The 16,033-nt window shown below is 48.2% G+C and overlaps 1 protein-coding gene across 12 annotated transcripts in view; it reads right to left on the bottom strand.

Moving 5' to 3' along the window:
• CELF2 (CUGBP Elav-like family member 2) overlaps positions 1 to 16,033 on the bottom strand; it is a gene marked incomplete at its 5' end in the record, with an annotated part of 552,657 nt that overhangs the window by 33,973 nt on the left and 502,651 nt on the right. For all 12 annotated transcript variants that reach the window (XM_081085288.1, XM_081085287.1, XM_081085286.1 and 9 more), the window contains one exon: positions 10,719 to 10,853. In XM_081085288.1, coding sequence (XP_080941414.1) covers positions 10,719 to 10,853 — 135 coding nt within the window. The remainder of the gene's footprint in view (positions 1 to 10,718; positions 10,854 to 16,033) is intronic.

Genomic DNA, 16,033 nt, shown 5'->3' with positions numbered 1-16,033 from the left:
TCACAACTGAGAAAACGAAATAAAGATGAAATGATTTGCTCCAAATCATAAGCTTTCAGCTCTTGGTCAAGATGTCCACAGCCTCTAGAAAGAAAATGAAACTGTAGTTCCTCTCTTATGTTCTTTAGGCTAAGGATTTTCTAAACCTCTGCTCTGGGTATGAACTTGGTTTGGTTGTTTGTAGATACTGAAATTCTTTACCTGTATGTGATGTAATTACTTTCTGTCTTAAATTTTTTACATCCTTATCATTCCTGACTTCTGCTCATGCCTCAGAGGCAAATGCATTCCCTCTGTTAAGGCCACACCATCACTTGCTCAGCATTTACTACGGGTTTCTGACCCGTCACACATATTAACATGTGTACACATGGTGGGGACATGGTGAGGAGAGCTGGAAAGGCAAGGCCCGGGGCTGCTGGCCAGGAGCTTGGGGCAGAGCCCTCCCCCCAGCACAGGAGACACACTGCAGGGCCTTACAGCTGTGCTCCATAGGGGAGTTTGACTCTAACCTCCAACCTCCTTCCGACTTCAGTCCATCAATTTTCATCTCTTGCTGACCTCCTCCTTTCTCCCTTTGCTCTGGCTTCTTCTCTTCACCTTAGAAATATGTTTACATTTTCTCCATCTTAACCTTTCTCCTCCTATTCACCTGACTTTTATAGACTTAAAAAAAAAATCACAAATTTCATGAAAATTCCATATGTCCTATGTAATAAAAGCATAGTATGCAAATTGTTCCTTCAACCAGGAGTTCTTCTGGGAGTTTGACCAGGGGCAGGGCCGGCCAGGGGAAGGGAGGGAGGCCGAGGTGGCAGCAGGCGGCTGGGGGAAGGGAGGGAGTACCTGGCCAGCCGCTGCCAGCTGCTAAGGACCCTACCAGTACATGAATTTCATACACTGAGCCTCTAGTAAATATATGTCTCACATCTCTTCTGTCTCATTCCCTACAGAACTGTGGCATCTACTCTACTACTGTAGTGAACTGGCCACTCGTTAGGGTGAATGGACCCCATGCCAAATTCAAATACAGTCCTCCTCCTTATCTGTGGGTGATAAGCTCCAAGACCCCGGTGGATGCCTGGAACCATGGACAGAATGAACCCTATACATACTATGTTTTTTTCTACACACTTTATGCACATTTTACAACTTCTCTTTGGCATATTTGAACTGCCAACATCCCTACTCTTGGGGTCTGGGGCTACCGTGAAATAAAATAAGGGTGAGTTGAACACAAGCATGATCCCAGGTCAGCTGAGCTGATGACCAAGATGGCTACTAAGTGACTAAAGGGTGGGGGGCATACTATAGTGTGGAGACACCGGACGAACGGATGGTTCAGGTCCCAGGCAGGACGGAGAGGGACAGTGCAAAATTTCATCCTACCTCTCAGAACGGTGCATAGTTTAAATTTATGAATTAAGTTTATGATTGGGGTTAGGGGAGATGGGGGGGGGGAGGGACTACAGAACCTCTTTTCTCCTCCCACCTTGAGCACAGTCCTGCTCCAAGTTCTCTTGCTTGGTTTCCCTGACACTGTGCTACCTGGGAGCTCCTTCCACCACCTGGTTCTTGCTTCTGTCCCGCAGACAGAGTCACGGCCAGACTGAACACCCAGTCCCTTCTCTTTTGTTGGATGATTCCAGCTTAACGATCTCACCCATCCCAAGAGTAACTCGGCCTGCCTCACCTCTGCAGTTCATTCTCAATGCATTACTTCAGCTCCGGTCTCCGTGATAAACTCGGGGGTCAGATAGGCAGGTGCCTGTTGGGTGCACTTAAAGGGAAGGCCTGTTCGCACGTGCAAAGCCCAATCAGCTTCCACACAAACCTTCCCTCTGCCGCCCTCCTCTCCGCTAATGGAACGCACTGTGCCACTGGCCCCTCAGACTAACCAGGCTCCGTCTTCTTCACTCCTTCCTCTTGTTCTCCCATATCCGTTCAGTACCCAAGTCCAGCACTGACACTCTCGTGCTCAAAGTCCTACGAGAGAGTCCCAGCTCCTTGGCCATGGCTTTCAGAGTCTTCCATGGATATTCTTTCCCACACCCGTCATCCTTGGGAACAACTAAATTCTTTTTTTTGCATTTTTTTCATCTTTGAAACATTTTTATCTCCTACTCTGTTTTTACCTTTTGAAATCCCACCTCATCTTATAATTTTGGCTCCCAAGTCAGCCCTTCTATTAAAAATGTCCCCCATTTCCTGAAGATGAAATCTCTCCCATCACTGACACCTTATGCCCACCTGACTTTCCGCTGTCCAACTGCACTGCCCAGCTTCGTGCGTTTTGCTTAATTTTTTTGGATATGGCCACTGCAAAGAGTTTATAGCAATTCATGGGATTAAACCACATAGGAACGAAACATTTCTACTTGGCTGCTTTAGAGTCGTCATACATGGGCCTTGGATCATGAACCTCGAAGGAGTTGTGACCAGAATAAAGTTTTGTTGCTTTCTCATCTAAAACACACGTAAACAATGAGCACATGCCTGTACCAGTGTGAGCGGTGGCACATGGTTAGGACAGACAGCCACTCCGGGACTTTAGGGGGAGACAACATAGAGTGGTCCTGCTGCACAGAGAACACACCTCTGGGCTCATGCGCAACCCGAGGGCACCTGCTGTGGCTCTGCCCGCGGCGCAGGCGACTGCAGGGCCATATGTACAACGAACCGCCAACACTTGGGACAGCGCAGCCGCCAGAGCCACTGAAGGTGCACACACACGAAGCATGAGAGCCAATATCTGAGGATATTAAAAAGTGCGCCCAGAACAAAGCACGGAGTGTCAGCCCTCTGAACGAACGGCCGCCCACAGGACGCGGGACCCAAGCAGTGCTCAGGGCAGAGGTGGAGTGGGCTGTGTAACTCTGAGTGCGGGCTCTGCAGTGGGATGATGAACCATAAACCTCTCAGCTTCCTTCAGCTCTAAATTGGTTCAGGACGATTAAGAGGCTCCAGGGCACGGCATCTCATTGCTTTAGGGGCCATCCAGCCACCATGCAAAGTTGCTCTGAGGGCAGGAGGTAGGGACCCTCTGGCAGGTCAGACGCCAGAATGAATTCGAGGACCTGCTGCTTTTCTATTTGGACCAAGAGACTTCTCATTTTCTTGAGAACAAGTGAAATTTAAAGGTAATTCCACCCTAAAATGCCCAGCCCATGATGGGGCCGTCAAAACTCCTCGGTTTGGAAAGGATTTTCATGTTTTATATTGTCACCTTAGAAACCGGACGACCAATACCAAATACAGAACCATTAACTAGAAAGCAGACCACTGCTGAGTATTTTTTAAAAAATGGTTTAAATGCCTAGAACTTTTGAAATATTTGATTTTCATGAAATGCTTCTCTTAAGAAGCCACAGAGCAGAGTACCAAGCATGTGTCTCACTTTTCCCAGTTTTGCGATTTACCAAATACACCCTAATGGCTAATACTGCTCCCAGAGCTCCTGTTGCATTAAATGTATAGAAAAATGGGACAGTTTACAGAAGGGGGAGAATGTAGCGAGAGAAGGCTCCCTCTTCTCCCCACTGTGGTCTTACACAACCTTTTAATGTAAAGTCCACGAAAATAATGGTTGTGAAAAGTGTTCGCAAAGGGTGTAAAAGTTATTGCTGATGCTTAAAGGCCAATGCAATCGTTTTATTACAGTAGAGATTTAGTAAAATAATGCTTTTTAAAAAGCTAATGCTAGAATATAATCTACACAAGGACAGGGACTTTTGTCAGCTTTGTCCACTGATAGGTTTCAAATGTCCTAGAATATCTCAGGTACATAGCAGATGCTCAGTGCCTGGGTGCGAGGTACTGCTCCAAATGCAAGGGGGATTCAAGTAAATAAACCGCCCTGGCTTTGAAAGGCCTTACTCTAGCCCAGGGGTGGGCAAACTTTTTGACTGGAGGGTCACAAAGGGTTCTTCAACTGGACCGGAGGGCCGGAACAAAGGCATGAATGGAGTGTTTGTGTGAACTAATATAAATTCAAAGTAAACATCATTACATAAAAGGGTACGGTCTTTTTTTTTTTTTTTAGTTTTATTCATTTCAAACGGGCCGAGGGCCGTAGTTTGCCCACGGCTGCTCTAGCCAGTGGTTCTCAACCTTCTGGCCCTTTAAATACAGTTCCTCCTGTTGTGACCCAACCATAAAATTATTTTCGTTGCTACTTCATAACTGTAATGTTGCTACTGTTATGAATCGTCATGTAAATATCTGTTATGCAGGATGGTCTTAGGCGACCCCTGTGAAAGGGTCGTTCGACCACCAAAGCGGTCGTGACCCACAGGTTGAGAAGCGCTGCTCTAGACGGTAAGAGACAAAGCTCAAGCACTACCCCGCAGTGGGAAGGTGTGGAATGTGTTGGTAGGAGTATGAGGAACGGACTTTGGTAGCAGGGAAGGGTACAGCCCCCTCCCCCATGCACCACACTTCAGCCTCCCCTCTGTCTCTGCCCTCAGAGCTCCTAGTGCAGCTGCTGAGGAAGGAGTGGCCTCTGGCTCAGGTGCAGAATCAGGTAAGTGTTTGTCAGAAACGTATGACGTGCTTGCCCTGCAAAAGCAGAAGGCTAGAAAATGGGGTTACCTCAGGGGATGGACCCCATCTCTCTCCATGGCTCGAGCCCGCAAATGGCACCCTGCAGGCACAGTTAAGGCGGACGGAAGCCTCGGGGAACACTGGAGGGTTTGAGGATAACTTCTGATGCCTCACTGCTCCTCCAGCCATCCAGCTGGCGGCGGCTTTTCTCCACACTGAAGGGGCCACTCCCTGTCCTTCCTGTGTGAGGAGTGCGGAAGAGGCCCCAATCACGGGAATGCACCCCCAGACTCTTAACCTCCGTCCCCAGGGAAGCCACACCTTTTCTTGGGACTTTATTGTGTCTGTCACAGCTTTCAAGGAGGCAGGGAACATCTGGAAGATGAGGAAGCAACATTGCCTAGAATTTCAAGTGAAAACCACTTGAAAAGTCAATGGTGGGAATGGAAAAATGCTCCCTTAGCATTTTAAAATGCTTTACACTATTGACAGAAATTATCTATTATCTCAAAGTGTGCACTTGATTGAGTGCACTTAAAGAGCATTTGGAAAATTTTAAAACATAAAAAAACCCCAAAACCCAAAGGAAGTAGTTCAGTGAAATAATGTGGCATAGGAACACAATATTATATTTTAGACAGAAAATGCCAAAGAAATGTTCATATGTGGTAAATAACAATGCTCTCACCTAAGCTCTCAAAATTACCAAGCAAAACAATATATCTACAAATATTACCTTTCTTTATGACCTAGCTGCAAGCCTTAAAGACAATTTGCCTCTTTATATCAATACAGACACATTCCTCAAAACAGGTTCAAAATTGGATAAGAAGAAATGACCCAAGAATTAATTAAATAGGAGATTGAAATAAACAAAGGAAAAATTATTATCTAGCTAATAAAGAGGGAATATGCTAATTGACCCTCACACTGTCACAAAGATGGCGGTGCTCACAGCCAATAAGGAGGAAATATGCTAATTGACCCTTATGCTGTCGCAAAAGATGGTGGCACCCACAGCCAATAAGGAGGGAATATGCTAATTGACTGTCCCACCCCCAAAGATGGTGGTGCCACAGCCAATAAGGGGGGAATATGCTAATTGACTGCCATGCCCTCAAAGATGGTGGTGCCCACAGCCACAAGATGGTGGTGCCCAGTCCCCTTGGCCCTGCTGGGGCGGCAGGTGCATGGCAAGGCTGGGCCCACCCCCAGGAGGGCCCAGCTGCTCCGCGCACCTGCCTCTGAAGTCCCACAGTCCCCTCAGCCCCCCAGCCCATCTGAGGCTCAGGTAACCAGGACCGCTGAGGCTTGCGCTGCCGGCAGTGGCAGCAGCAGAGGTGTGATGGGGGTGTCGCCTTCCCCTGACTGCCGGGTCGCCTCCCGCCCCTGAGGGCTCCTGGACTGTGAGAGGGGGCAGGCCAGGCTGAAGGACCCCTTCCCCCCACTCCAGTGCATGAATTTTCATGCACTGGGCCTCCAGTTTATATATATATAAAAGGTAATATGTGAAGTGTCCAACTGTCTGATCTGTCACTATGATGCTCACTGACCACCAAGGGGCAAACGCTCAATGCAGGAGCTGCAGTGACTTGGCAGCGGTGGTTCTCAGGTGACACACCCCAAAACCAGAGGGGAGGGAGCCTGATTCCTCACAGGGCCACGTGATTCTACCTTTGGCTGTAGGTTATGTTGCTGCTGGGGCACTGTAGGCCCGGAATCTGGTTTACTACACACTTGCGTTTGCGTTCCACACCCTGTACAACAGCAACTTTGCAGAGTGCCCTCTCGCACTCCGGGACCCCTTGGGGATGTCAGAAAGCTGGTTTCGGCGTGATCCCTACAGGCCAGGCAGAGGGACCCTACCTGCCAGAGGGACCCAGCTCCCTCCGCAGGCGCCGGGGAGGGACTGTGGGAGGTTGGCTCCAGGGTGCGAGTGGCCCATCTCGCCCAGTCCCACCCTGCTGGCTACCTTCTAATTAATTTCCTTTCAATGTGCATGAATCTGTGCACTGGGTCACTAGTATCAAAATGAAAGACAAGAAACATGATTAAGGTAGGTTTCAAAAGACCTGGGATAAACTTATAAAGGGATACTATGCATTTACCTGGTTTTTATTCTTTCAGGATTTAATTTCTTATTTTATTCACTACCATCTGATAATTGCATGAAACACTTATTCTAACCATGGGCAATTTAGAACATTTTAATTTGTATTTCAAGGCCACAAGACAAAGGAACCTACTTATTGCCTAAGGGGATTTTTTTAAAACAAAAATTAAAGCTTAATCTTTCATGTTTTAAAGCATAGATGGTTTAAAATCATTTATAATAATGCTGTAGGGAGACTGTTCCTGGCAAAAATTGAAATGATAAATTTACAATTAAAAGAATTAATAGTTTAGGGGATTGAATGCCCCTTTCCTTTCTAGATAGATTTGTCTGACGCATAAGAGACATCTTTAAAAAGAGGGCAAAACCAAGGCCTGTACAGGAGTGGTGCACTTCAGTCTGACGGAGTTGTTCATGTAAGCCTGGCTTTTTATTATTTAAGAAAATAAGCAATGACATTGGCCTTGGCAACCATTTTTTCTCCCCGTAGGAAATTGCTCCGATGAAGTGGAGAGCCATGAATTCTACTAACCACGTTTTCTGTGACTTTGAAAGAGTCCCTGATGGAAATTAGACAAATAATTTACTTTCACTTAAACGCCAGATTTTTTTTAGTTACACTTAAGAAAAATAATTGAAATGTAGATTTAAATCGTTTCTGCTGCTACACTTCAGGATTCTAATGAAATACTTTCAGCTATTATGCAAAGCATTCCTCAGTGGAGGGAGAAAAGCCACTCTCCATGATTCCTGGTTAGCAGAGGCTGTGGAAGGACAGCTCTAAGAGCAAAGGGAAGGACACCTGGCTGGGGGTGGGCAGGAAGGGAGGGGACCCATCTCAGGACACAGGGTCCCTTTCTGTAAGGCCCCAGGAAAAATCTGAAAAGGATCAAATATATTTAAAGTTCCTTAAATACTTCAGCCATCTTCCTAGGTGGCCTAAGTACACTGCATCTTAATAAAGTTATGCCATCCCTGGCCAGTGTGGCTCAGATGGTTGGACATCGTCTTGTCCGAGAGATTGCTGGTTTGATTTCCAGCTCTCCCTCTCTTTTCCTCTCTCTAAAAATCAATAACTTTTTAAAAGAAGGTTATACCATATTTGTGCTCCTGGCAACATTGGAGGGAATGGATGTGGAGCCATGGATGTGGACCTCGCCTCAGCGCCATGGTCTCCTTGCTAGTGTGTGATCATGACAAGCTCCCTCCCGCCTCCCAGCCTTCACCCCTGCTCAGTCCTCGACCTGATGCCTGGTCCCTAGATGTCAACATGGCTTCCCCTCCTCTTTTTTTCAGGTTTCTGCCGCAATATCACCTTTTCAGAGAAAGAAAGCCTCTTTCAACCCCTTTCCTTGCTCCACCTTGCTGCCTGGTCTCTCTTCACAGCACGTGTCCATCACGTGCGGGGCACACACTTGTTTCTTCTTGTCCGTTACCCTGATGGGCTGGAAGTTGATAGACAGAAGGGAACAGACTGTCCCTTCTGCTCGCTGCTCTGTCCCAGCTCCCAGGGCAGCGCCTCACACTGTCTGACTGTATTATGTATCAGTCACATTACCACACGGAGCACCTCCCACCTGCTTTCTCGCTCAGCTTCTCAAACCGACAAGTTCTCTTTAAAGAATGAAATGTTTGAATATTAATTCTGATTCCCTGGAACCAAGCACAAATACCATGACAGAAGAATATATTTTAATAAAGTCAAATGAACCCTTACCAAGCAAACAATAGGCCACATACCCTTAGCCTAATTGTCAGAATAGCAGCATAATTTTAATATAACTATAATAATATGTCAAAGTTTAATGTAAGGACCCATGACCCAAACTGTGGGCTATATGGCTCCTTGCCATACAAGGAAGAGAGTTTTCATAAGAAAAAGAATTTTCTTTTTTCTACCTTGTTACCAATGATTTGACCAGTTCCTGCTGGTTATCCTATCTAATAAAGAGGGAATATGCAAATTGACCATCACACCATCACAAAGATGGTGGAGCCCAGTCCCCTCAGCCCCACCGGAGTCCCCCAGTCCTTTCAGCCCCCGTGGAGGGGTGGCAGGCATGTGGTCCAGTCGCTCCTTGCGCCTGCGTCCCACACTCCTTTTAGCCCAGCCGGAGGCTTGGAGGGGAGGGGAGGGGAGGTGCAGGGTGCAGCCGGACCCACCCTCAGCTCCCCAGCCGCCCAGGGCCGGCCCAAGGTGCAGGCAAGCCTCAGATGGCGGCTGCCCAGCTGCCCAGGGCCGCCTGAGACTCAGGTAACCAGGGCTGGCCGAGGCTTGTGCTGCCAGCAGTGGCAGCAGCAGAGGTGTGATGGGGGTGTTGCCTTCCCCTGATCACCAGGTCACCTCCCACACCTGAGGGCTCTCAGACTGTGAGAGGGGGCAGGCCAGGCTGAGGGATGCCCCCTTCAGTGCATGAATTTTCATGCACCAGGCCTCTAGTTTTCAATAAAAGGGAGAGAAGGTAATTTTTCCAAGGTTGGAAAAAATAGAAAAATTTACTTTAGACAAAATAAAGTTAATATTGTTTTCTCTTAAAAAAGGTGCAAATCCTCTTCATTTTTAAATAAACAACAAAGTGTTCAGATTTTGAGTTACTTTTAGTTTTTTTCTCTCCAATTAGATATAGTTAAAAATGTCAGCTTCTGACTAAAGATACAATAAAATGTGTGATGTTTTAATATAATCATTTCATAGCCTTCATAGGGGAGATAAAAATTCTTATTTGAGAAAATACTTTCCGGTCGGATTTACAAAACAGATAGGTCAGAGAGGTTAATTTTAAAAATTGTTTTTAAGAAAAATCCTTATTTTTATAAGGGGTATTTATGGTGTCAAAAATGTTTATTTCTTAAAAAGAGTCACTATATGATTTATTTAATAACAAATGTATCATTTATTGTATTAGAGCTATAACTTAATTTGTTGGAAGAAATGACAAAGTTGTTTCTCAGGAATACCATTTGTTTCAGGAAACGAGGCCCACATAGAGGAATGGTACATTTTAAAAGACATTTTAGAGAATGAAGCCAATGCTCTATGGGCTGTTGCTATGAGGTTACAGCACATTAAGGATAAATCCCCCAGCTCTTCCTACATATCCCCTAGATTTCTCCCGCCAAACTGCACTCAGAGGGAAATGTCTTACACTGTTTTAGAAACAAACCAAGGGCTATTGCCTTGCTCCCTGATGTCAAAAGCCTTAAGCAAGCTGGTCAGCGGTGTGCTGCAGCTTTCATTTTCTATTTTTCTCAAAGAAAACCCCGTGCTGTTAGGTGAAAGTTTTTTCAACACTTAGCTAGTCTTTTGGGCATAGCTGGTGAAGGGTCATGAGGTTTTCAGAGTTAGAGAAAGTTTGGAGATTGTCCAGGTCAACTCCTCCACCTACCAGAGAAGGAGGTGAGGTCATTTATCAAGGTCTAGAAAATTCAGAGAGGAGGAGGAGCCAGCGAAACATTTCTTAACAAACAAATCATGGTATCCAAGCAACGACATTAGGTCTGGCTTGTATGAAAGAAAAATGGCATCTGCTTTTGAATAAGGCATCAACATATGTGAGGAAAGACCTTAAATGACACAGCCCAGACATGACCATAAACAAGCAACAAATGTGGTCCCTCTAGACCGTGGACTTTAAAGTCAAATGAGAAGAATGGTGGTGGTGAGAAATGTAACACTGCAATGACTAGGGATTTTGAGATGTAACAGAGAATTCTTAAATTGCTAAAAAAGAAAAAAAAGAAAGAAAAAAGAGACAGGAGAAAAAGCATGACTAAGAGATTGAAGCTCTTCATAATGGTGAAGACCTAGGAAGGATTGAGTGGACAACACATTTTTAAACCAAATGAATGCGTGAGAACCACTAGCACGGTGGACTGTCTCAGAGAAAACTTCTTTTTCCGTTGGAAAATAAAACACAAACACATTGAAAGTTTGGTTCTTTAAAAATAAAGAAACAAGTTAACTCCGATGTCCAGGTAAGTCCCCTGGCTGCCTGGGCACGCCTACCCTGCACGTGGCACTGGGTGTGTGCAGGCCTGGGTACCCTTTCTCACGTCCTCTTACCAGGGCTGGTGAGGGCTCCCAGGGCGCTGCTCGTGGTGGACAGAGGGTTTGCGTTGGTGGTGGTGGCTGAGGTCTGGGCTGCGGCTGCAGCGGCCGCCAGCGTGGCCAGATTCTGTAACTGCAAAGCGTTCATGCCTGCGAAAGGAAGAGAAAGGCAGCGTTAGCAACCGGCCCACTTTGCCGGGCAGATGACAGCAACAGAGCCCTGGGATGTAAGCCATGGTGACTCGTGTGTCCCCTAACTTCTAAGCCCAGTCACCTCCCCGTGGTGCTGCCTGTCCTACCCCAGGATGCCCCTCCCAGATCAGCTCAGGGCTGAAGAGATCACCAGAAAAGACAGGTAGAGATTGCTCTGTGTGGACTGGCCACAGCCGGGCCTTCCACCAGAGAGCGGTCAAGAAGAGGTGAGGTCTGGGCGTGGACAGGGTGGGAGGGCTGAGGGGTAAACGCTCAGTCTCTAAACTTGATAGCGGCATGTAGGAGGTATTAGAGAGAAAATGAAAACTTACTGGGGAAAAGCTTTTGCTCTGAAGTTGAACTGACAGGGCTTCCTGGCTCTGCCACTGTACCTGCTGTGCGACTCTGGGCAAATTACTTAACCTCTCTGTTTCTTGTCCAGTGAGCGGTAATATTAACTGTATCTCACCTCAAAGGGTTGTTGTGAAGACTACATAAGATGGTGAATGCAAATCACTTAGCACAGTGATTGGTTCAATGTCAGCCCCCGATGGTAGTGACCACTGTTCTTACTATCGCCACTGAACTGCTCTGTCTAGACTTATTTTATACGTGAACTCCTTTAAAATGTATCCATAGTAGGAACTCCAAAAAAAGTATGATGACTACGAGAATAAATATATACAAATGGCAGTGGCTTATATTTTCACTTGTAAAATACCTGTATTGGCATGTTAAAGGTATTTGTATTTCAAGGAGGGGCTACTTTTAACTAGAATGAATCTGTGGGTAGTAAAAATTGAGGAAAAAAAACAGCGGAGAGAAATGAAACTTTGCAACAGGAAGGTGGGATCAGCAGAGAGCTCTGGGGGTGACCTGTGTGTGTGGGGGGAGGGGGGACTGGCCATGCCCCGCAAGGGCCTGGGGGCTGGTGTCCAGGCCAGAAGCACGTTCAGTGTCTTTTCTCCTCTCTACTTCTACTGCTCAATGGAAAGTTCTCCGAGCATTCAAAGTCTTTCTCCATGACTCACGTCACACCAACGCACATCTGAGAAGCAGAAAGCAATGGTTCTCTCCTTACACACAGGGATTTTCCATAGAAAGATACTGGAGTTTAACCAGCTTAATTTTACCTTCTTTTCCTGTCTCAAATACAGGTACTTAATAAATGTCCATTGAGCAAATTTAATCTGCTTTGGAAAGAGTGGCCTAATGACAGCTTCCATAGATGCTGGGGAAGGCGGTGGGTCGAGGGGCGAGAGAACGCTCTAGTGACCTACCTGCCCAGGCCCCAGGCCACAGTGGTGCAGCCTCAGTCTAACCAGCCTCCGCACAGGGCTGCCAGGCTCCCCCGCCCCTCTGTCCTGCCCCCTCAGTCAGGATTTATCTATTCAGAAAAGAGTTCCTGAGGTCCTTCCTGCAAAATGGGCTCTGCTTTTGCTCAAATTGACACTACCTTCTTCCCGGGGACACCCAGCTCTACTGGCTTAGGGGGACAGACAACACCTGTTTTCCAAAACCCACTTAGTTCTGGGGATTCTGGGAAGCGGGACACATGCAGCTTGGAGTCCTGTGAGTGCAACCTGCTGGCAAGCACAGCTACGGACAAGGCGCTGCAGGTCGTGCTATGAGGATGCGGGAGTCGGGGAAGCAGAGTCTTATTTGTCAGGTTTGCTCCAGGAGAACGGAACCAGGAAAGTACAGGAGCTGCCTGGCTTCGGTGCAGACCCATCTGGGCCCGGCGGGGGTGGGTGTGGGTGGGTGGGGTGGGGGCAGAGGGGGGGGGGGCGGCTCCTGAAGGCTGTGTGAACACACCTCACACTTGAGTGTGACGAGAGCTCAGGCCTCGAGTGCCACTGCCAGGAGTGAGGAACATGTGTATACCCATCTGTCCCCTCTTCGCTCTCCAGCGACGAATGTTCCCTCTAATGTTTTAATCGTAGAAACCAGATGACCAGGCTACACTGCTCACAGCTGGCTGTGCAGCAAGGGAGGCTTTAGCACTAAAATGGAAACCTGCACTGCACATCTGGCACCAGTTACTGATACGCAGAGCCACTCTCGTAGGCGCAGGTTGCAGGGTCCTCCTCAGGGATAGCTCCTCCGACCCGCCCCAGGCAGGAGCCACGTGCCCGAGGGCAGAGTTCCTGAGCTGGAAGGAGCTCGGCCCACGCCCCTGGGTCGGAGGCTCAGGTCAGAGGGCACAGAACCAACAGTGGCAGAACCTCCCATCCGGGGCATCGCTGCAGCCACACCTCACACGGGCGTGCACTTTCTGTGTGTTACCTGCAAACTCCCTCATCTCCTTGTTCTTAACTCTGGGGTCACTCAGTCACCATATCTCACTTTGATGCTATTTTTGTGTATTTCTTATCTTTATAGCTAGATACCAAGCTCCTTGAGGACAAAGATACAAGTCCATCTAAGCACATCTGCATACACACACATGCAGGCGCGCACACACACGCACACACACACTGCTGTCTACATAGCAGGGGAGGGACAACTCCATGTAGGATGAGTTGACAGAATAACGAACAGCACTGTCCATAGATCCATCCGAGTTCTTAGCTTCCTCCACGTTTTATCAGCTCGTGAGTACTGACAATGCACCAAGTGCTGACTGTTTCCCTCCATCGTTAGTTAATCTGTTCTACAAATATTCAGTAGAGCCATGTGTGTTCTTCATCTCAGAACTAACGCTCCTTATAGGTCCCGGAGCCTGGCCACAACACTCAGGTGCACTACCCACTGCCCTCTCTGCTCAGGAGCCCGGCCAGGCCCTGTGTGCCCCTCCCACACTCCCCCACCGGAGTGTGCCAGCTGGTCAGGCTCCCCCTGCCTCAGCTAGAAACTCCAGGCAGCAGGATTTCGGCTCTGGGACACCGCACGGGGGGTGGGGGGGGGGGGGTGGGGGGGCACTCTGTTTAACAATCACATGGAAGGGAAGAAAATATGGGCTGAAGGAAGCAGAGATGGTGCGTGGAAAGGAGAGACTGCAATGATCCCTACCACCTGAGGGATTTGGGGAGGAGGAAGGGAAGGGTTAGATGGGGAGAACCAGCAGAGAATAGCACATGTATGTGCCTGCCCATCTATATACCTGTCTGTCCATCCATCTGTCCACCCACCCACCCATCCATCTGCCCATGCATCCATCCATTCATCTGTCCATCTGTCTGTCTGTCCATCAGTTACTGAGTGACCATATGAGCCAAACCCTGGGTACCGCGCTGAGAATTAAGCAGAAAACGAGACAGTCCCTGCCCGCGAAGAGACTGCTGTATACTGAGCGGGGAGGAGCCAGGAGCTGGGGGATCATCCTGCTGGACAGTTTCTGGAACTCAGAGACTCTTTCTCACTGGTCTCTAGTTTGCCGGGGGCAAGACAGAGCAGAGGAAGGCACTGGGCAGCTGAAGCGCTCCAGGGGGAGGGGAGCACGCCCCATCCTCTATCCTAGTCCCTTCAGGGCTGACCCTGGCAGGTCTCGAGGTGCCCCTTCCCCACTCACTCCCAGACAGAAGTGCTTAGCACACCAGAGGTGGTCAGGGCGGTTCCTTGCCCCCTATGCTGGGTGGGGCCTCATTTCCGGCCCGACCCCCACGTTTCTGCTTCTCAATGCAGAGGCATCTCTTCGTCTCCCTGTCCTGAGTTCCCAGGGCCTGGAATGCACAGCCTTCTCTGCTGGTGACAATGTGACAACTGCCATTGACTGGAGGCAGCGCGGCTGGTGGAGAAGAGTGCAGGCCGCCTTCTCAGACGCCTGGGTTTCAACGGGGGCTCTGCCTCACCTCCCGCCCACCGACCTCCCTGAGCAAACTGCTAACTGTCTGTGCCTCGGACTTCTTGGCTATGAAGTGGGAATAAAACGGAGCCCGTCCTGCCTACAGCACGTGTCCCTGGGGACTGATATTTTGGCTCCTCCTGCTTCTCCCAACCTGGGAGTCCTCATCCATGGTGTGGACTTCCCACTAAGGAAGGTGGCTTGGGAGCCATACTGCTTCCGGAAACTCAGAAAGCAGCTTGGAAAGCCTGTGGGGACCTGCTTGCAGCTCCTCTCTCTGCCTCCTTAACTGCACCAGACTTGCTGGCACGCTGACTGCATCTCTGTCTCTTCAGGCGTCCCCCTTCGCAGACCACCTGCTCCCGGCTGGAGTGAGATCTCTTTCCTTTAACTCTGCGCTGGGCCAACATCAAGGCCCCAGAGCCCACTAATAGGGAGTTTCTACTTCTGCTCACTTCGAATTCACATTTCTGGTTCTTTTCATCTTATTTTTTAAATATTTTTTTTATTGATTTCAGAGAGGCAGAGAGAGGGAGAATAGAAACATCAATGATGAGAGAGGATCATTGATTGGCTGCCTCCAGCACGCCCCACACCAGGGATGGAGCCCACAACCCAGGCATATGCCCTGGCGGGGAATCAAAACGTGACCTCCTGGTTCAGAGGTTGATGTTCAACCACTGAGCCAGGCCGGTTGGGCTTTTCCGACGTTTTCTTTTTTTCTTTGGGGGAGTCTGAGCGCATCCTTCCTCTGTCTCAGCTCCTTTCACAGGCGCCTCCTGGGTCCCACCTTCCCTTTCTAGCTGCTCCCATACAATGATCCAGAAAGGGCAGCCAAGGAGAGCAGAGAGGGCGGCATCCCAGGAAAGTCGGGTCTGACTGGGCGCAGGGCTCTTTTCTAAGAAGAAACCGCCGCTGTGAGCCTCATGAAGAAATCTGCTCAGATGGACACCCCTCAAAACAGGGGTGATAATCTGGGTGACTAGACATGCAATGCATTTACACGAGTTTTATGAAATCCAATAGTGTGCCAAGATCAAGATGGCAGGAAAAAAAAAAAGTTGGGAATATAGAGATTGCCCGCTTCACTCATTCCTGGGAAAAGTAGGTCCTTCTCAAAGGAAAGAAATGGTGTGGAAAACAGATGTGCAAATATGCCCACTCGAAATTTAAGATTTAAAAAGAAATTATAAGGAGAGGGCATGAAAATTTAATTTAATGTTCACCTTAGGTAATTCTGTGTCTTATTGTTCATAGCAATTACCATAAATCTGCATATCAATAAGCGAGAACAGATGTCAGTTGTTACAAGTGCTTGCCAATCAGGTCTGTTAGAAAGTGACAGATGGGTGGT

This window comes from Myotis nattereri, assembly GCF_964212035.1.
Source record: "Myotis nattereri genome assembly, chromosome: 1".
Lineage (NCBI taxonomy): Eukaryota > Metazoa > Chordata > Mammalia > Chiroptera > Vespertilionidae > Myotis > Myotis nattereri.
This window is presented reverse-complemented; position numbering and strand designations above follow the sequence as displayed.